At 41.4% G+C, this 22,536-nt stretch overlaps 1 protein-coding gene across 1 annotated transcript in view; it reads right to left on the bottom strand.

Annotated features, from left to right (window-relative positions):
• CSF1R (colony stimulating factor 1 receptor) overlaps window positions 1-22,536 on the bottom strand; it is a 262,226-nt gene that overhangs the window by 91,630 nt on the left and 148,060 nt on the right. The window contains exon 8 of the mRNA XM_053718651.1: window positions 4,054-4,168. Within this exon, the coding sequence (XP_053574626.1) occupies window positions 4,054-4,168 (115 nt within the window). The remainder of the gene's footprint in view (window positions 1-4,053; window positions 4,169-22,536) is intronic.

A 22,536-nucleotide genomic window follows, 5' to 3' on the forward strand; every position in this document is an offset into this window, starting at 1 on the left:
GCACAAATGGTTGTAAATGCTTCTTTGGGATCCCCTTTGTTCAGAAATAGCAGACTTATATGGCTTTGGCATTGCTTTTTGGTAATTAGAAGGCCACTAAATGCTGCTGCGCACCACACGTAAATTATGCCCAGCAGTGAAGGGGTTAATTAGGTAGGTTGTAGGGAGCTTGCAGGGTTAATTTTAGCTTTAGGGTAGAGATCAGCCTCCCACCTGACACATCCCACCCCCTGATCCCTCCCAAACAGTTCTCTTCCCTCCCCCACCCCACAATTGTCCCCGCCATCTTAAGTACTGGCAGAAAGTCTGCCAGTACTAAATAAAAGGAGTTTTTCTTTTTTTTAATAAAAAAAAAAAAAAATGTTTTAGCTGTGATGGACCCCTGCCTTAGCCCCAACCTCCATGATCCCCCCCCCCAGCTCTCTAACCCTCTCCCCTACCTAATTGCCGCCATCTTGGGTACTGGCAGCTGTCTGCCAGTACCCAATTTGCCCCAAAAACAAGTGTTTTTTTTGCATTTTTTTGCAATTTTTAATGTTTTCTGTAGTGTAGCAGCCCCCCACAATACCCCAACCCCCTCCCCCTCCCAGATCCTTATATATTTTTTTTTTTTTAATATTTTTTCCCCCCTCTCCCCTTCTCATTGGTGTCAGTGGCCAGCTAATCGCGCGCGCACGCGCGCGCCCCCGCACGCTCCCGGCACCCGGCGTGCACATAGCACTTACAGGAACCGGATGCCGGGTAGCGATGGGCCGCCCACCCGCCTCCCTGATATGCTCCCACCCACCAACGAACCGGCACCATCGCTACCGGTGCAGAGAGGGCCACAGAGTGGCTCTCTCTGCATCGGAGTCTTCTGAAAAGGTATTGCAGGATGCCTCCATATGGAGGCATCACTGCAATACCCTGAGAGCTGCTGGAAGTGATTGCGATCACTTCCAGCACTCTCTTAGACAACTGACGTACCAGGTACGTCTATTGTCATTAACTGGTTGTTAATGCATGACGTACCTGGTACGTCAGTTGTCATTAAGGGGTTAAATTAAAGGGACATGAAAGACATTTTTTTTTTCTTCATGATTCAGATAGAGCATACACTTTCAGACAACTTTCCAGTTTACTTCTATTATCTAATTTCCTTTCTTCTTTAGGTAGCCTTTGTTTAAAAGCATACCTAGGTTATCTACCAAACATGCACTAATAGGAGCTAGCTGTTGATTAGTGACTTCATATATATGCCTCCTGTCATTGGCTCACCAGATGTGTTCAACTAGCTCCCAATAGTGCATTGCTGCACCTTCAACAAAGGATACCAAGAGAATGAAACAAATTTGAATATACAAAAATACTAATTTGTTTAAAATTCTATTCTCTATCAGAATGGTGAAAGAAAATGTTTGAGTTGCATGTCTCTTTAAGCCCACCCACCTTTCTGTTTTGTTATTCTTATCATTACCCAGACATCCCAACCTGCAAAAACTCATTTCAGGGAGGTGGCTTCACCCGCTACTGCGCCGCCGCCACCCCCCTTCCCAGTTATATATTGGACACCTTGAAACCCTAAATAAGATAGAGACTTATCATTAAAGTAGCTTCCCACTAAAGTCACATTAAAAAAAAGTAGATTTATTTCACAACCACTTACAACAAACCAAATTTTCAGTGATCGTACGCTTGTTGAATGCTTAAATATTTTAGAATATGAAGTTTAATAACGTGCAGTAAATAAAGTAGTATTTGTGTTTTAATTTTAGTAAAATCAGTGGGGGCTTTTTGGTTACTGATGCATGCTTTGAGGGTTCTATAACGTCCCAGCAACTAAAGGCATTACTTAAATAACAACTTTTCTGGATTTGGGCCACATTGGATCATGGTACTTGGAGTTTCAGGGAGATTGCATTCCATTTGCTGGCATCAGGGAGTCGCTATTACAATCAGGGAGACTCCCTGAACTTCAGGGAGAGTTGGGATGTCTGCATTACCTGTTCCACATACTATTTCCCTTATCTGTTAACTTTAGCTACCTACTAAGCATGAATTACTTCAGACTCTGATCTCTTGTCACTGTCTCAGTCCTGTTCTCCCATTAATATATTCAAAACCTCACCTTCTTGTTTCAATACTGTAATTTCTGTCATGATCATTGGTGACATATCTCTATATAATATCCTTATCAGTACATTTTACCTTCTGCTATATCATTTTCTATATTCCCCAAAGAGTCCAACAGTGTCCCTGTCTGAGTCTCAGAAGGTATTGCGCAACATTTGGCACAACTTTTGATTGATATACCTGATCCCTGCTGGGTTTCTGATGCCAATTGAGATAGACATTAAAATATACCTTATGTTTTCACGTTTTTCTGTCTTCTGTTGATATAATACTGTATACTTTAGTACCAAGTCTGCTTCTCCAGAGTATCTGCTTTGTGGTCCTGTGACAAGCACAACTAGCTAAAGCACTCCTTTTTGTAAGCCACAGTGTTTCAACCATATATGCCAGCATACTGTGTATGTGTACGAATTCTCTTCTTATAACACATGGGGAAATGAAAAGCTCTAAAACCCACATTAATGTCAGAGTTTACCATTAAAATCAAATCTGTAAAAGCAGGGCAATTCCTAATTTTAGAGTTTTAATTTCAAATGTATAAAAGCAAGTGATTAGGAAGTTCCCTGCTATTTTTGTTGAGTGAGATCTTAAACTCAGGCATTAATACTTGTTTGTTGCCATTTAATGATTTAGCTAAGATCATTCTTTTCCCTACATCCGGGAAGGACTCTTTAATATTTTCCTACACTTCTAGCTCAATGGTGAATGTATACTGTGTAATATCAAATAAAATAACTCCAGCTAGATAAAACATTTATACTTATTAGAGAACAAAGTGGGATATTTTAGCAAGAATATTACAAACACAACAGCCAGTGTGTAAAAAAACTTAGTAACTTTTATGATCTGATAAATAATTCTCAGTAAGATAAATAATTTAAGTGACATGGGCCTGTCTGTTTAAAGTGCAGTAGTTTCAGAATGTATTTTCTGTTTGTTTCTAATAGGCATTTAAATCTATTCTATGACATTGATAACTAACCATTTTAAAGGGACATGAAACCCAAAATTTTCTCTCATGATTTAGCTAGAAATGATTTAGACAAAGGTCCGACAGACCTCGCTGAATACGGCAAACAATACGCTCGCCGTATTCAGCATTGCACCAGCAGCTCACAAAAGCTGCTGGTGCAACGCCGCCCCCTGCAGACTCGCAGCCAATGGGGCCAGCAGGGGGGTGTCAATCAACCTGATCGTACTCGATCGGGTTGATTTCCGCTGATGTCTGTCCGCCTGCTCAGAGCAGGCGGACAGGGTTATGGAGCAGCGGTCTTTGTGACCGCTGCTACATAACTGCTGTTTCTGGTGAGCCTGCAGGCTCGCCTTAACACGGGGCATCAAGCTCCATTCGGAGCTTGATAAATATGCCCCAAAGTATACAATTTTAAACAATTTTCTAGTTTACTTCTATTATCAAATGTGCTTCATTCTCTTAATATCATTTGTTGAAAGGGCAGGAATGCACTACTGGTTTCTAACTGAACACATGGGTGACAATCAGTATATATATATATGCAGCCACCAATCAGCAGCTAGGATGATTAGGTTATTAATATTTTGTAATCATACATTTTATATATGTGTGCCAATACACAGCAAAACAGTTTAAGAAGAAAGTTGGATTACAGGTCACAAGTAGGACAATAATCCGGCAGTTAGATGGAAGAAGTTTACTTTTATAGACTGAACCAGAAGACATGACCAAGCACAGATGAAAATGATCCTAGATAATTAGATGGGATTCTGGGTAGGGCAAAAGCAAAATTTTGAGGCAAAATTAATTACAAGATGGCTGACAGACAATAAAAAAAGAACTATTAAGGAGACCCAGATTCAAGGCCAGGCATGGAAAGTTACAGACAGTAGTTTTATAGGCAATTGAGCTGCCAATGCACAAGTTATTTTGCTGATTAGTGAATAAAGCAGATTGGGTTTCCTTACGCTTGACTAGGACACCGGTACCATTCAATTGTTGGAAGTGGATTGCCCCATGCCTTGCACTTCAGTTCTGTTTCATCAGTGAAATAAACTAAACTTATTTTGGCCCTTGGTGGATCTGCAAAATAGAGAAGATGAATATATGAGTTTAATCAAGCTCTTGAAACTGTTCATAAGTAGTCACTTAGAGTTGTTAAAAAAGTAATTTTCAGCTCATTTCTAAAAAAATCATAGTTTCGGCCTTCACAAACCATAACTTACTGATATCTCAACTATCTCCCCCAATGACAGGACATTTAACCATTTAACTAATAGCTATTAGAAACAAACACATTATGGTAGCAGCAAGCCCTCACCTATTAAAATATTGTGTAGGCTGCAATTTTAAACAACTTTCCAATTTACTTTTATAATTTTTTGTTCTCTTACTTACCTTTTGTTGAAGAGCATATTTATGATCAAGAGCCGCAATGCATTACTTGGAGCTAGCTGATAATTGGTGGCTGCAGTAGTGCATTACTGATCCTAAATCTTCTCTTCAGCAACCAAGAAAAAGAAGCAAATGTTATAATACAAGTAAACTGTTGTATAAAATTGCATGCTCTATCTAAGTAATAAAAGTTTAAATTTTACTTTACTGTCGCTTTAAAATTAGCAAGCAGCCCCATGTATTCATAGCTAATGTATTTAGTTTTTTTTATAAAGCAATAATCTCACCTTCTAACCTGGACCCAATAGGTACCTTCTGTTTTCTCTTCAATTGAGGGTCATGCTGTTCTCATTCTCCCTGAATGTTGCAGTAATCTATTGCCATCTGAACCAGCCTCATAGTTTGCCAATGACTTTGTTATCTGGCCCCCAATTTTTGTTTCCCCCAAATGCTCAATTTCACCAAATGTGATTTAGATATCCTAAAGGAAAAATCCACTATTCATGCTGCTTCTATATTTCTATTAATAACCTCTTATCCTAGTCTAAAGCAAAGGATTATTTCACCAACACATTGTAATGGCAACCCCATACTCTAGTCTTCACATATTTCTGGCCACAAGATATTAACTCGCAGCCTAATTATACACATTATGACATTCTATACCAAATATATGCATGACCTACACTATCAGCAATTCCATAACTCATGCTAGCTTCCAATCTAATATTTTCAATTTCAATCATCTCCTTCTCAATAATGTTATTGGTTATTATTTACTTTCTCTAACCTTTATAATACTAGAATTATATGCTTACCTACTACCACCAAAAGTATCACCTCCAAGAACATCTTCATTATAACTGATGAATTAAACACTATCTAAAATATCACTAACATTCTGGATCTGATGTTAAAAAGGGGATCACCACAGCTTTAATTAGACTCTGGGGTTTTATCTTGGAGGTAAATATTACAATTACTCGCATGATTAGAAAATTTCAATTAAAGAGGCATACTGCCATTATTGAGACTATTTCAGTTTTTCTCTGTATGTATATATATTAACCTCCTTTCTGCAATATTCCCCATACTCTGCAGTTGAGGTTTATAGTACTGTCCTGAGAGAGGAGAGTTGTTACATGTGCTCATGATATCCAAAGTTCTTTAGTTAATGCGCTTCAGGTTTTGGTTTGCGCACAAAAGTTTTACTTTCAACTTGTAATATGCTTGCTAATCCACGCACGCAAAAGCTTTACTTTTGGTGGGTTTTACACACAAGCAAAAGTGCTAAATATTGCTCCACTTGTAATCTATCCAATACTGTGCAAATGCACCAATCATTTGGCAGAAATACAAGGTCAAAATTAGTAGAACATAAAATATTTTTTTTTTGTAATATAACATTTTAATTTAATTGACCCTATTTTATTACAGATTTTACTATCCACAAATATGAATATCTGCTTTTAAAACCCAACACCACTATCAAAACTGAGAACATCTCTAATCTATGAGGCACTCTCCTAATAAACTTTTCCTCTTTTAACACAATAATTAATTAACTAAACACATTTAGATAGTTATATTCTTTGTAAATAAACTATTTGTAAATTCCATTTTAAATTACTCATCAAAAGCATATAGCTCTGAAATAAACCTTTTAAAATTAACATATTTTCAGTAAAACATTTTTACTTATTTCCATTGATTCTGTTTAGGCATTTCATGTAATATAGATATATAAGTAACACGCGGCTAGATTACGAGTTTTGCGGTATGAGTGAAAAAGCAGCGTTAAGGCTCTTTTTCACTACCGCTGGTATTACGAGTCTTGCAGGTTTAGGGGCACCGCAAACTTTTTTGGCCGTAACGCAACGTAACTACCACAGCTTTCAAAAAGTCCTTTTTCAATGGGACTTCCTTTGCGCCGGTATTACGAGTCTGCCTGGGAGGCCAAAAAAGTGAGCGGTACACCCTATACCGTCAAGATTCATACCGTAAACTGAAAGTCAGTAGTTATGAGTTTTACGCTACAAAGCGTAACATAAAACTCATAACTAAAGTGCTAAAAAGTACACTAACACCCATAAACTACCTATTAACCCCTAAACCGAGGCCCTCCCGTATCACAAACACTAAAATAAAATTATTAACCCCTAATCTGCCGCCCCCGACCTCGCCCCCACCTACATTATACTTATTAACTCCTAATCTGCCGCCCCTAACATCTCCACCACCTACCTACATTTATTAACCCCTAATCTTCCGCCCCCAACATCGCCGCCACTATACTAAAGTTATTAACCCCTAACCCTAAGTCTAACCATAACACCCACTAACTTTAATGTAATTAAAATAAATCTAAATAAAACCTACTATTAATAACTAAATAATTCCTATTTTAAACTAAATACTTACCTGTAAAATAAACCCTAAGCTAGCTACAATATAACTAATAGTTACATTGTAGCTATCCTAGCTTTTATTTTTATTTCACAGGCAAGTTTGTATTTATTTTAACTAGGTAGACTAGCTAGTAAATAGTCATTAACTATTTACTAACTACCTAGCTAAAATAAATACAAATTTACCTGTAAAATAAAACCTAACCTGTCTTACACTAACACCTAACCTTACATTACAATTAAATAAATTACATAAATTAAATACAATTAACTAAATTACAAAAAAAACAAACACTAAATTACACAAAATAAAAAAACTGCAGGTCACCAACCCCCCCCCCCCCACCTTGGAGGCAAACAATCCCGGCACAAAAACCTGGAAAACGGTAACTGAAGCAGTTTGCTGCACGGTGGTAGAGGGCTGGAGAGAAGAGACCTTATCCACATTATCTGGCTTTTAGGAGCAACTACAGACAGTGTGCAAACAAAACGCAAGTATTGGTTAAACTCTACATAACTGTTTAAGTTATTATCTTACATATATATCAGCTGAATATATCCACACTCCTCTACTCCAGGTGGAAAGCCTGTGACTGGTATGTCCTTGTCCCTTTATACTTGTTACTTATCCATAAGGGCAAGTGGATAAGGCTGAGAGAAGCTGGACTAAAGGTCATTAATACCTCAGTGCTACCCTGATCACTTGGCTCTATATGGGCAAGCCTGTATGACTAGCAAAAATGGGAACTAAGGTCATATATTGCTTATCTTTTGATTAACTCTGTAATATATGACCCAATACTATAACTTTCTGGCAACAGAAACTATTATCTCCCTCTGGAACTCTTCTAGTACAAAAGCTACTTACCTGGAAGATAAGAATTATTCAACCATACAATATAAGAACTAACCTACCATATAATCTATCAATACATGTTACTATTTTTTAAATTATTGTTATAGATGGCATTCTAGATTTAAGCATCTGTGTAGGTATTATTTAAAGTAATGGTAAACTAAGACCCAGTGAAACATGCGATAGTATGTAAAGTTAAAAAATAAAGTGACTTTCATTCATGAACACGCCGCTTTCTGACGTTGTATGTAAATATTTTTATATTCTAAAAATAAAATTCACCTACGATCCTCCACCTGTGTAACCGCCGCCATTGAATTTCTAATGTCACGTTTTTTTTTCAATCCAATAGAAATCCAGGCGAGTTGGCGACTCAGAAATAATCAAACACGTCCTACATGTTGGATCACTGACTGACAGTCTGGCAACATGTACTTGTGCACATGTGCTTTTTTGTTGTTGTATATTATATATTGTGAAACTAATTACACGCATGCGCATAATAAACGTTGAAGACCGACATGCCAATATAATGACATAATGAGTGGGTGGTTCCCCTATCTACGTTGGCTAAGGTATACATCAGGAAGTAATGCCGGGGGTGGAGCAAGGAGCTATAACGCTCAGTAAGTCAAATCGTAATTTAGTCATAAAGCTTTGAGATAGAAAAACAAAAAGTTAGCGATTTTGTTTGTAACTACTGTAGGAATAAAATTTTACTTTTAAAGTGCTATAAATTTACCATCACTTTAATCTAATACTCAGTTTTGACCTACTATGTGTTATGCATTATAAGACAGCTATGATTAAAAAGATTTAAGATAATACTTTACAAAATTCATATGGATCCATGCATGTTTGAATAATTTGGTGATATTTACTGCTATTGCTTGACATGAGACTGGCGACCTAACCACATTGTATAGAGCTATAGTTAGCTCCTTTTTTGTTTAAAGGCACAACACACACACACACAAAAACTAAATAAATAATAATTATATATTGAATATTGTATTTTGTATAAGTAGGTTCTGCACTTCACTGTACAGAACTATTTAAGTTCTGCTATATATTTCTTGTTTCTGACACAAAATCTCACAGGTTTTTGTTGCCTTTCGTCACTTTCAATGAGTTTCCATCTCTTTTTTTTTTATCATTTATACACATATTCCATATTTATGGAAAGATTTGTCACTCAAACCAAAACTAAATTGCCAGCAATGCCAGCCAAACAGTGTGATAATAAAGCAAAAAGTGTGGATCTGGGACAGAGTATAGATCTACACAGATTAAATTCTGGTAATCATGATCCTCAAGCCTTGATACACTAAATCTCATACTTAATTATGCCACAATTTAACTTACTTAAATAGGAGATATCAGGCCTTACTGATGATGTTAGTTTGCAAACTAATTAGCAGAGGTTGAATCATGGGTGTCTGACTTGGAAAATCAAATATACAATATGTTACAGAAGCATTAGTTATTTTGTTGTGAAGAGCTTATTTCCCAGCAGCAATGCCTGAACCAGCCAAGCCAGCGCCTAAGAAGGGCTCCAAGAAAACCGTAACAAGTATCATTTCATAAAGAGTTAACTTTTTTTCAGCTTTTAGAAACTATTTTCTAAATACAAGTTTGCTGGCCTCAGCTCTAATTAAGTTTAGTGATAAAACATTCCCATTGTCTAATCACCTCCGGAGTCAGACTGCTAATTGATAAGATGGACTGCATTGTTTTTTTTTATGTGTAACTTGTTATCTGAAGTACTGTAATCCTATTGTGGCCTGTCAAAGGACATTGTCTCTCTATCTAAATGTGTGATGGGGGATTTTATGCTTCCCCCCCTGGGAGTGCCCTGTGTGCATGTAACCTCAATAAAAAGCAGGCTGGGCATCCCAGTCCTGAGTTCTTGGTTGACCCTCAATCGCAGCGTTGACTCGTTTTTGTGGGCAGAAGGGTATCCTAGCTGTACTACAGCTAAGGGGGATTATTCTACATTTGCGAGACTCATATAGAATACTATGGAAAGCAGCTTCTCCCCTCTTCAGCAATAGGGATCCAGGCTACTAAGCGGACCATCTCTCAGCGAGACTAAGGGTAACCGTAACATTTGGCGGCAGCGTGTAATAGTAGCAATTTGAACAAGCCTTTAATTTTGTGTTGTAACTCAGAAACAGCAATTGCCTCAAAAATAGGTTTGTAACATAAAAGAAGCTTGATGAATTAGTTGTTAATGCTTCATATAATGTTTTAATATTTGCCCAATAAGTGTCAGTTTATTGACTTCATAAACTGTATAATACTATCAGGGCAATTGTAAACGCAAACAGTTCAAATTAAGCAATAACGTAAATCATTGTATTCCTTGATTAGGCAGGTATAGTTCATCAAGTTATGTGAAAATAACGAATAATAATGGATTAAATAGTTCTGACCTGAGAACCCAGGAGTTAGATACTTGTGTCCGTTTGCTATGAACAGCAGCGTGGTACTCACAGGGAGAGCGGTTGTTGGCTGCAGCTGATGACATCACCGCTACTCGCTGTGCTGTGTCTGAAGCGGCTTGCAAATCCTGTTACCTTGTAACAGCTTCAGGATGAGATGTCGAGTCAGTTTGATTTCCTTGCAATAGGTGAAATCTTCCAGTAATGGATTAAAGTAGTAGAGCTGCTAAATGTAGGGATGAAAATAAGAGATGTTATCAGTAACTTTTAGGAACTCTTTGAATAGAAATTAGAGAGGCTGTTGGAGAGTGTGGAAAACTCTCAGAGACACGCTTGAACTGTGAATCCTTTCTCAATTAACCAGCAATGAGTGCTGGGGGAAGTGCTTGATATAGGAAGCACTTAAAGGGACAGACCATTAGTAAGCAGTAACCCTGACAGAGCCCCCCACAAAAAGAACCACAGCGAGGTTCAAGGCCTGGGACGATCAGGGTTACGTCTATGGAAGAGAGAGATCAGACGTGGAGCAGATATGTTCGAGGCAGGCTCCCAGGAATCATCTTCATGTCCAAATCCTTTCCAATGAACCAAATAGAAAAGTTTCCCATGACGGAGTCTAGAATCCAGAATGCTATGAACCTCATACTGCATATCAAGGGTAGCAGAAGGTATTGGGTCTGCTGATGTAACATTTGATATGGGTAGGTTACAAGGTTTGACAAGAGACACATGGAAAGTCGGATGTATCTTGAAAGTTGATGGCAGTTGGAGTGTAACTGTTGTTGGACCATTTACCCTGATGATAGGGTAAGGACCCAAAAAGAGTTTACCTAGTTTCCTACAAGGATAGGGTATCTTGAGGTTCTTAGTGGAGAGCCATACTTGTTGTCCTACGGAATATTGAGGACTAGGTCTGTGGCGAAGATCATAGTACCTGCGTTGTGATGCTTGTGCCTGAAGAATATGTTCACGAATCGAAGAAAAGTTGGCAGAAATGTCGTTAACTAGATCATTCACCTGAGGACATGGGGTATCAATCTTCGGAAGTAGAGTGAAATTTGGATGTAAACCATAATTTACAAAAAATGGTGATGTGCCAGTTGTGGAACTCTTATTATTATTATAGGCGAATTCTGCTAGGGGCAAGTAGGAGGCCCATGAATCTTGTTGGTGAGAGCAGAAGCATCGTAGGTATTGCTCGAGCCACTGGTTCACCCTCTCCGTCTGCCCATTCGTTTGAGGATGGTAGGCAGTGGTGAGTTTTTGTTCTATATGCAGAGCAGCACACAAATTTCTCCAGAACTTAGAAGTGAATTGGGTTCCACGGTCACTAAGGATGGTTTTAGGAATTCCATGCAATCTTACAATGTTTTGAATGAACAATTCACTTGTGATCTTGGAAGTGGGTAGGGAGGCAATCGGTGTGAAATGTGCCATCTTTGAGAATAAATCGGTGACAACCATTATAGTGGTGTAATTGTTAGAGACAGGTAAGTCCACGATAAAGTCCAGAGATACCGCCTCCCAGGGTACTTGTGGTACAGGTAAAGGCTGTAAAAGACCCGCAGGAAGTTGTTTAGAAGGTTTGGAGGTTGCACATATAACGAATAAATCGGTGACAACCATTATAGTTGCACATATAACGAATAAATCGGTGACAACCATTATAGTGGTGTAATTGTTATAGTTGCACATATAACGAATAAATCGGTGACAACCATTATAGTGGTGTAATTGTTAGAGACAGGTAAGTCCACGATAAAGTCCAGAGATACCGCCTCCCAGGGTACTTGTGGTACAGGTAAAGGCTGTAAAAGACCCGCAGGAAGTTGTTTAGAAGGTTTGGAGGTTGCACATATAACGCATTTAGATATATATTCTTTGAGATCGAGGTTAAGAGTAGGCCACCAAAAAGAACGCTTTAGTAAATCCAAAGTTTTATCCCTTCCCATGTGTCCAGCAAGGGGGGACTCATGAACTGTTTTCAAGATTGAAGATCTAAGATTTGGAGGTATGTATAGCTTCCCGTCCTTGCAGAGTAAGTCGTCAGAATTGTAGGTAAGATCTGTATGAGGTACTGATGGGTCAATAGCAATAGCATCTTTTAACACTGTAGTTAGACTTGTTATAACACCAATGATAGAGTCCTTAGGGACAACAGTAGTAGGAATGCATGGTATTATAGGTTTAGGACCTTGTCTAGAGAGGGCGTCAGCCTTGCCATTTTTAGTACCAGACCTGTAGGTAATGATGTAATGGAAACGAGAAAAGTAAAGACTCCAGCGTAATTGTCTGGAGGATAGGGTTCGATTGGACTGAAGATATTGCAGATTTTTGTGGTCAGTATATATGACAGTTGGTTGTGTTGCGCCCTCAAGCAAGTGTCTCCAGTGATCGAAGGAACACTTTATTGCAAGTAATTCTTTCTCGCCAACTGGATAATTTAACTCTGCTGGTTGCATCAATCTAGAGAAAAATGCGACCGGGTGTAAGGGATCTTTGAACGATTTCCGTTGAGAGAGGATTGCCCCTATTGCGAACTCAGAAGCGTCAACTTCCAGGATGAATTGCTTTTCTAAATCCGGGTATTGGAGAATGGGTGCTGTAGTGAATTTATTTTTTAAAAGATCAAATACCTGTTGAGTATGGCTTGTCCACCTGAAAGGATGATTCAATTTGGTAAGCTCAGTAAGAGGTTTGGTAATAGCAGCAAATCCAGGAATGAATTTCCTATAATAATTTGAGAAGCCAAGGAAACGTTGAACATCTTTCTTACATTGAGGAGTTGGCCAGTTATGAATAGCCTGAACCTTGTCATCTTGCATCTTGATTCCATCAGGAGAGATGTTATAACCCAGGAAAGAGATATTATTTGATTCAAATATACATTTTTCTAGTTTAGCGTATAGGTTATTTTTTCGTAACCTAGTGAGAACCTCTCTAACATGTATTCTATGTTGATCTAGATTTTGTGAGTAAACTAGAATATCGTCCAAATAGACAACAACATATACATCCAAAATATCTCTGAAAAGATCATTGATTAAGCATTGGAATGTTGCTGGGGCATTGCACAGACCGAATGGCATCACTGTATATTCGAATAGCCCATATCTAGTCCGAAAAGCAGTGAGCCATTCGTCGCCAGCTCTCATTCGTATAAGATTATAGGCACCTCGAAGATCCAATTTCGTGAAAATTGAGGCCCCCCCGTAATCTTTCAATTAATTCAGGGATCAAAGGTAGGAGATACCTGTTTTTTCTGGTACGCCTGTTCAATTCCCTGTAATCGATAATTGGTCTTAACGTGCCATCTTTATTGGTGACAAAAAATATGCCTGCACCTGCAGGAGAGGTACTAGGTCTTATAAAACCTTTTCTGAGGTTCTCATCGATATAATTTTTAAGGTGTTCTAATTCTGGTTTTGAAAGGGGGTAGATATGTCCGTAGGGAATTGAAACTCCTGGGAGTAAATCAATGGGACAATCATAATCCCTATGAGGGGGCAAACATTCAGCTTCTTTTTTATTAAAAACATCTGAGAAGTCTGCATATTGTTTAGGTAAAATATTATCCTCAACCTGTAGCATAATTATATCTGATGATGTCTTACTATTTTGAGTGAGATGAGGGAAAGATAAACTGAGGTCATTCCAGTTTATAGTTGGTTTGTGTTTACAAAACCAATTTATACCAAGGATTACATTAAACATTGGTGAAGATATGACATCAAAAGTGAGTGTTTCTGTGATGTGTGTGCAAGATGTTACCTGTAATGGTGTAGTCTGGTGTGTGACAGGACCTGATTTTAAAAAAGAGCCATCAATGACCTTCACAGAGACCGGAGTTCTCTTACACACCAGAGGTATTTTATTCTGTTTCACAAAAGAAAAATCAACAAAATTTCTACATGAGCCTGTGTCCAGGATAGCTTCAGTTGTTATCCTGATTTGATCCCACTGTAAAATAATAGGGATAGTTAGATATGAGGGTTTAATGGTTTTCATCAGCAGGGATTCAGAGACGTTAGGCAACCTACCCTTCTTATTCTTAGCGAGAACTGGGCAGTCCTTTACTTCATGTGTGGGGCAGGCACAATACATGCACAGACTATGCAACTTCCTCCTAGTTTTTTCCTGAGAGGAGAGGGGACCCTTCATAAAGCCTATGTCCATAGGTTGCGGCGATTCCTTAGTTTGATAAACGGGAGTGGAGAGAAAGCTTCTTGTACCGCTAGCCTTTTCAGAGCGGCGTTCCCTAAGCCGTCTATCTATGTTAATAGTGAGGGAAAAGAAATCTTCCAATGAATCTGGAATACCTGTGCGCGAGAGTTCATCCTTTATATCCTCAGACAACCCTAAACGATATTGAGTTTTAAGTGAGACCTCATTCCATCCGGAATCGCGGGCAGAAATTTTAAATTGTGTGATGTAAGACTCCACAGGGTTCTTTCTTTGTTTTAAAGATCTAAGTATGTTTTCAGCTGTGACCTGTTTGAAAGGGTCATCATATAATGCTGACATTTGATCAAAGAACTCATCGAGGGATCCCAGTATTGCATCATCATTTTCAAAAAAAGAGTCAGCCCAAGCCCTAGGCTCCCCCCTCAAATATGATATCACAGTGAGCACTCTTGACCTTTCAGTGGGATAAGTGCGTGGCTTCAATTGAAAAAGCAACATGCAGGAGTTTTTAAACTCTCTGAATCTTGAACGGTCACCAGAGAATTTTTCTGGGGGGGAGACCATGGGTTCAGGGATAGAATCTGCACTTGCAGGTTTAGGTGCCAGAGTCTCTCTTAAGCAGGCCTTCAAAGCCTGATTTTCCACTTGTAATTCATGGAAAGAACCTGATAGAGCTTCTAATCTGTCTGACAGGACTTGAACTTTATAACTTAAAAGATCTTGTTCCATAATTGCTGTTGAGTAAATATGTTTGGTATAGGATAATTCTGTGTACACAAACACTAAATCCTTGCTTCCTTATGGCTGGTTAATTCTGTAATAGTAGCAATTTGAACAAGCCTTTAATTTTGTGTTGTAACTCAGAAACAGCAATTGCCTCAAAAATAGGTTTGTAACATAAAAGAAGCTTGATGAATTAGTTGTTAATGCTTCATATAATGTTTTAATATTTGCCCAATAAGTGTCAATTTATTGACTTCATAAACTGTATAATACTATCAGGGCAATTGTAAACGCAAACAGTTCAAATTAAGCAATATCGTAAATCATTGTATTCCTTGATTAGGCAGGTATAGTTCATCAAGTTATGTGAAAATAATGAATAATAATGGATTAAATAGTTCTGACCTGAGAACCCAGGAGTTAGATACTTGTGTCCGTTTGCTATGAACAGCAGCGTGGTACTCACAGGGAGAGCGGTTGTTGGCTGCAGCTGATGACGTCACCGCTACTCGCTGTGCTGTGTCTGAAGCGGCTTGCAAATCCTGTTACCTTGTAACAGCTTCAGGATGAGATGTCGAGTCAGTTTGATTTCCTTGCAATAGGTGAAATCTTCCAGTAATGGATTAAAGTAGTAGAGCTGCTAAATGTAGGGATGAAAATAAGAGATGTTATCAGTAACTTTTAGGAACTCTTTGAATAGAAATTAGAGAGGCTGTTGGAGAGTGTGGAAAACTCTCAGAGACACGCTTGAACTGTGAATCCTTTCTCAATTAACCAGCAATGAGTGCTGGGGGAAGTGCTTGATATAGGAAGCACTTAAAGGGACAGACCATTAGTAAGCAGTAACCCTGACACAGCGGTGGGATTTTCCTGGATTTCCTAGGAGAGGTACAGAACGGATGGAGAGCGCTTACGAAAAATTGAAGCGTACAACCCTAAAGGATTTACTTGAAAGCAGAGGGGGGTATGCCAGCAACCGGCCGAGGAGAGAGCTGATCGCAGAATTGACCGAACTGGATCAGAGCTTCACAATGGCGGAAACACCGACCACGATTAGTGACGAAAAAACCAGGATTGTTCGGGATAGGCTCTCACTGTACGGGACGAAACCCCTCCATGGAATTGGTACAGCAGTTGATGGCGGAAGCGGACGAGGATATACGAGAGACTCGAGCCCACGAACTCAACCTAGCGAACGCACACCGCAATGCTGAAGCCCCGCAGGTAATCATCCCTGTCGAAAATGCTGGGAGGCCCAAGATACCCTATGCGGCATTTCGACCCTTCCTAGAGAGCGAGACAGGAATTGATGAATATTTGGCGGACTTCGAAAGGCAATGTGCCCTGCACCAGATTCCCAACAGAGAGTGGCCCACGATATTGTCTGGGAAACTATCCGGGCGAGCCCTGGAAGCCTTTCGTACTCTGGGTGCTGAGGAAGTGACACAGTATGAGCTAGTTAAGGAGACACTGTTGCGACAGTACGCGGTAACTCCGGACACGTATCGCCGACAGTTTCGGGGCACGAAAAAGAAGCCTAACGATACCCATATGGAATGGGCGCACCAAATGCGGAGAGCGGCAAATCACTGGATGAGCGGAAGTAAAGCGGTGACTGGTGAGGAAATTTTACAATTGTTTCTCTTAGAACATTTTTATAATGGCATGGAACAGCAAGGGAAGGAATGGCTGTGAGACAGGCGGCCTTCTACCTTAGAAGAAGCAGCCAAATTGGCCGATGAACATTATGACTCCCGTCTTCACGAACCCACGAACTACCGAGCTCCAGCACGGGTCGAACCCAGAGAGGTTTACCGTGCACCCCCTCGTGCTGAATTCCGAACCCCGGTGCCCGCAGGGCCCGCCCGACACTCAGGGCCACCCAATAACAGCTCTGAGCGTCCCAGACCGACTTGCCACCGATGCAAGCAACCAGGGCATTTCATGGCTAGCTGCCCCCTTAATACGCACCAGACACCCAGGAATTACAATTACCCCTCTGGGTCATATCGTCCGGCCCGGGCCCTCTGTGTTAACCAAGAGGCCCCTATGGAGGAATATTTGGGGCCGCTTCACGAGGCGGACCCTGTATATACTGCCTCAGATAACCGCCAGCACCATCAGCAGAAGGTATGGCTCGAGGGGCGATCTACCGAGGGATTGAGAGACACAGGGGCTACTATCACGCTGGTACAGAGTCATTTGGTGCCGGAGCACAAGCGATCCGGACAGACTGTGGCCGGGGGGGGATGTGTACAAAATTCCAACAGCTAAAGTGCATCTTGATTGGGGAGCGGGAAAGGGGGCTGTGAACGTGGGCATAATGGATAATTTACCTGCCGAAGTACTACTGGGCAATGATTTGGGCCCCATGACTTCTGCCTATGCTCCAGTATGCAACAACGAGGCGGACCCAGTGACTACACGGGCCCAAGCCCGGACGAAGCGAGAGCTCTCACCAGTGCGGGAGACACAGGTAAGACCTACCTTGACCTTGCCTGACATGTTAGGCCCCATACCCTGGGACACCCCAGATGCTTTCGAGACAGAGTCTAAGACTGACCCGACCTTACAAAAGTACCGGGAACGAGCAGAGACCGGAGGGGGCGGGGCAGATAACGAAACATTCTTATGGGAAAAAGGGAAACTATACCGCTGGACAGAGAAAAGGGGACAGCGTAGGCGACAGCTGGTAGTGCCCCACAAATACCATCAAGAAATCCTCAAGATAGGCCACGACATCCCCTTAGCAGGCCACCTAGCTGTAACCCGTACTCTACACCGCATTACTCACACGTTCTTTTGGCCAGGGGTACACGCTGACGTTAGAACTTACTGTAACACCTGCGATGTGTGTCAACGAGTAGGAAGGCGAGGCGATCACCCTAAAGCCCATCTAGTAAATATGCCCATTGTAGAGGAACCCTTCAGCCGGGTTGCTATTGACCTAGTGGGACCACTGGCTACCCCTAGTCCCTCTGGTAAGCACTACATTCTTACCGTAGTGGACTACGCTACCAGGTACCCATAGGCTGTCGCCCTATCCAACATACAAGCGGATACGGTAGCAAAAGAAATCCTATCCGACCGAGGCACCCAATTTACGGCTGAATTGACCCAACAACTCTGGCAGGTTTGCAAAATTAAGTCCCTCTTGAGCTCCCCATACCACCCCCAGACGAACGGGTTATGTGAGAGGTTCAATGGGACCCTCAAGCAAATGCTCAAGACGTTCACTCAGGAATACAGAGACTGGGAACGCTTCCTGCCGCACCTCCTATTTGCTTATCGGGAGGTGCCCCAGGAAACGACAGGGTTCTCTCCCTTCGAGTTGCTCTACGGAAGAAAGGTACGGGGACCCCTAAACCTGATCCGGGAGCACTGGGAGGGAGAGATGGACACTGACGGTGTCCCCATTGTGCCATACGTGCTGGAACTCAGGGATCGAATGGAGCAATTAGCCAAATCCGTGCGGGCTAATCTCCAGTCGGCCCAGAGAAGACAGAAAGTATGATACGATCGGGGGGCCCGAAAGAGAATCTTCACCATAGGACAAAAGGTGTTAGTACTTAAGCCGGTGAAGACAGACAAATTGCAGGCGTCCTGGCAGGGTCCCTACCAGATCGTAGAGAAAAGGGGAGACACCACTTATGTGATAGCTAGCTGCCACGACAACAATCTTAGAAAGACATTCCATTTAAACATGCTCAAGGAATATTTTGAGCGACCAGAGAACGTGACGGCCGTATGTTGTTCCCCTCAGGAAGACCCCGACAGTCTACCCATTCCAGACCTATTAGAAAAGAGTCTCCCCACAGGTATAGTGGCTCAGGTTCAGATAGGAGACCGACTTAGCCCCACTGAAAGGGAGCAGCTCAACCAACTCCTACAGTCCAAACAACTCACCTTCTCCCCGAAGCCAGGGTACACTACTTTAACCACCCACCAGGTAGATACTCCGGGACAAGCTCCCTTGCGCCAGGCTCTGTACCGAATCCCCGAAGCAATTAGGACAGGAATGAAGAAGGAGATCGATGAGATGCTCCAACTCAGGGTAATTGAGCCCTCCGATAGTCCCTGGGCCTCCCCAGTTGTCTTGGTGCCCAAGAAAGATGGGACCACCCAGTTCTGCGTAGACTATCAGAGGCTCAATGAAAAAACCGTGACGGATGCTTACCCTATGCCCAGGGTAGACGAGCTACTCGATCGTATAGCCAGGGGAAATTACCTGACCACTATTGACCTCTGCAAAGGTTACTGGCAGATTCCCCTGGCCCCGGAGGCTATCCCCAAGTCGGCATTCGTCACCCCATTCGGCTTATATCAGTTTAGGGTAATGCCGTTTGGGATGAAGAATGCCCCAGCTACATTCCAGTGCTTGGTGGATAGGCTCCTGGATGGCTTCCAGAGTTTTGCTTGCGCCTACCTGGACGACATAGCGATCCACAGTGAGTCCTGGGAGGACCACTTAGCTCACGTAGGAATGGTTCTGGATCAGATCCGGGCTGCTGGCCTGACTCTGAAGCCAGAAAAATGCCACTTTGGGATGGCCGAGGTACAGTACCTGGGTCACCGGGTGGGGTGTGAAAAGCAGCGACCAGAGCCGGCCAAGATAGAAGCTGTCGCCAATTGGCCCACCCCCATCACTAAGACTCAGGTCCTAGCCTTCCTGGACACGGCAGGGTACTATAGACGGTTCGTACCAGACTACAGCACACTTGCCAAACCCCTGACTGACTTGACCAAGAAGAACTTACCTCGACAGGTCCTGTGGTCTCCCCACTGTGAAACGGCTTTCCAGGCTCTCAAAATGCTCTAATTAACGCCCCTGTCTTGGCGGCCCCAGCCCTTAACAAACGTTTTATCGTCCATACAGATGCTTCCATGTTCAGGCTGGGAGCCGTCCTCAGCCAAGTAGGCGAAGATGGAGGGGAGCATCCAGTTGCCTACATCAGCCGGAAGCTCCTGCCCCGCGAAGTCAGCTATGCAGCGGTCGAAAAGGAGTGTTTGGCTTTGGTGTGGGCATTAAAGAAATTGACTCCCTATTTATATGGGCAGGAGTTCACTCTGGTCACCGACCATAACCTGTTGGTGTGGCTGAACCGGGTCTCTGGAGATAACGGCAGGCTATTACGTTGGAGTTTATCATTGCAACCCTTCAATTTCACCATTACTTACGGACCTGGTAAACAGAATGGCAACGCCGACGGGTTGTCCAGACAAACCGACCTCAGCCCTGCATAACCAGCGGTCTGGACAGCCTTAGTCTGCCCCGAAAAGGGGTCAGACCGTGTCTGCCAGAGTGTTCCACAGAAAGGGAGCACTGTTACAGAAGCATTAGTTATTTTGTTGTGAAGAGCTTATTTCCCAGCAGCAATGCCTGAACCAGCCAAGCCAGCGCCTAAGAAGGGCTCCAAGAAAACCGTAACAAGTATCATTTCATAAAGAGTTAACTTTTTTCAGCTTTTAGAAACTATTTTCTAAATACAAGTTTGCTGGCCTCAGCTCTATTTAAGTTTAGTGATAAAACATTCCCATTGTCTAATCACCTCCGGAGTCAGACTGCTAATTGATAAGATGGACTGCATTGTTTTTTTTTTATGTGTAACTTGTTATCTGAAGTACTGTAATCCTATTGTGGCCTGTCAAAGGACATTGTCTCTCTATCTAAATGTGTGATGGGGGATTTTATGCTTCCCCCCCTGGGAGTGCCCTGTGTGCATGTAACCTCAATAAAAAGCAGGCTGGGCATCCCAGTCCTGAGTTCTTGGTTGACCCTCAATCGCAGCGTTGACTCGTTTTTGTGGGCAGAAGGGTATCCTAGCTGTACTACAGCTAAGGGGGATTATTCTACATTTGCGAGACTCATATAGAATACTATGGAAAGCAGCTTCTCCCCTCTTCAGCAATAGGGATCCAGGCTACTAAGCGGTCCATCTCTCAGCGAGACTAAGGGTAACTGTAACACAAGAGAATGTAATTAATACTCAAGGTGATACAATTAAACATTTACAGTAAAGATAGAGGAATTGGAAGACTGTTCACGTAGAAATAACATCAAATTAATTGGTCTCTCAGAATCTGTCTTGTATATTGATTTATTTAAATTTGCTGCAAAAGACCTACCATCATTACTAGGCGTTCAAACATCAGATTCATCTTTTTTAGTAGAAAGAGCACATTGAATAGGTTCCATTAAAACTGATATAGAGGGAGCACATAGACCTAGACCAATTATGGTCAAATATTTAAACTTCCAAGATAAGATAACTATTATGAGGCAATTTAGGCAAAATAACCTTGTAACGTAGCCTTAGAGAAAATCCTTTTGTTTCAAGATTTTTCAGCAGAGACTATGACCAAACGTAGATACATGTCTCCCTATTGCACAACTCTAATCCAGAAGGGTATTCAGGCTAGATTTATGCCAGCTTAAATATGTTTTAAGATAAATAAGGAAAACATCACTTTGAAAACCTCACAAGATGCTAAATAATATATTAGTACCCTGTAACACAAAAAAAATAGTTTATGTTTTATTTTATTAAGTGGATAGCTGGTATTAAGATGTTTGCTAAGGTTACGCTATCAGTTATTAGTTTGTTAAGGATTAATGGAGTATAAAATGTTGAAATATAATGTCATTTGATAAATATGCACAATCCAGAGAATGTTTCTTCCTTTTTTTTTTCTCCCCCCCCCCTTGCTTCCTCCTTATCTATGTCCCCTAAGACACAGAAAGATAAATGATTAATATTCTATCATGGAACATAGGGGGAATAACCTCACCTGCCAAGAGGAGTATAGTTTTGAAACAACTTAAAAAATCTAACCCACACATTGCACTTTTACAGGAGACCCACTTGCAAGACGAAGAAATTGGTAAACTTAAATGCAAATGGGTAGGAGAGGTAATAACTGGCCCAGGTCTGAAACTTAAGAGAGGTGTAGCATTGTTATTCTCAACAGGATCCAGGAGGTAAACTTTTCCTGTACATAAATAAGAATCTGATCATTGCTGGACACTTCAACATGACATGTGTCCTTGTAATTGAATCAGACTTGGTAATAATCCTATTAATAGAAAATCCGAAGAAAGAACATTTAGGGCCTTAGGTAATAAACTAAGTATGCATGATATATGGTGGGTTAAAAACCCAGACACAAGAGCCTTTACGTGGGAATCCAAGACATATAAGGCAATGTCCCAAATAGATAGTTTTTTAATAAATGAACCAATATTGTCCCTAGACTTATACCCTGTGATCCAGGACGTGCAGGCCCATTTATCAAGCTCCGTACGGGCCGTGTTTCTGGCGAGTCTTCAGACTCGCCAGAAACACAACTTATGAAGCAGCGGTCTAAAGACCGCTGCTCCATAACCCTGTCCGCCTGCTCAGAGCAGGCGGACAGGAATCCCCGGAAATCAACCCGATCGAA

Source organism: Bombina bombina, chromosome 6 (assembly GCF_027579735.1).
Source record: "Bombina bombina isolate aBomBom1 chromosome 6, aBomBom1.pri, whole genome shotgun sequence".
NCBI lineage: Eukaryota > Metazoa > Chordata > Amphibia > Anura > Bombinatoridae > Bombina > Bombina bombina.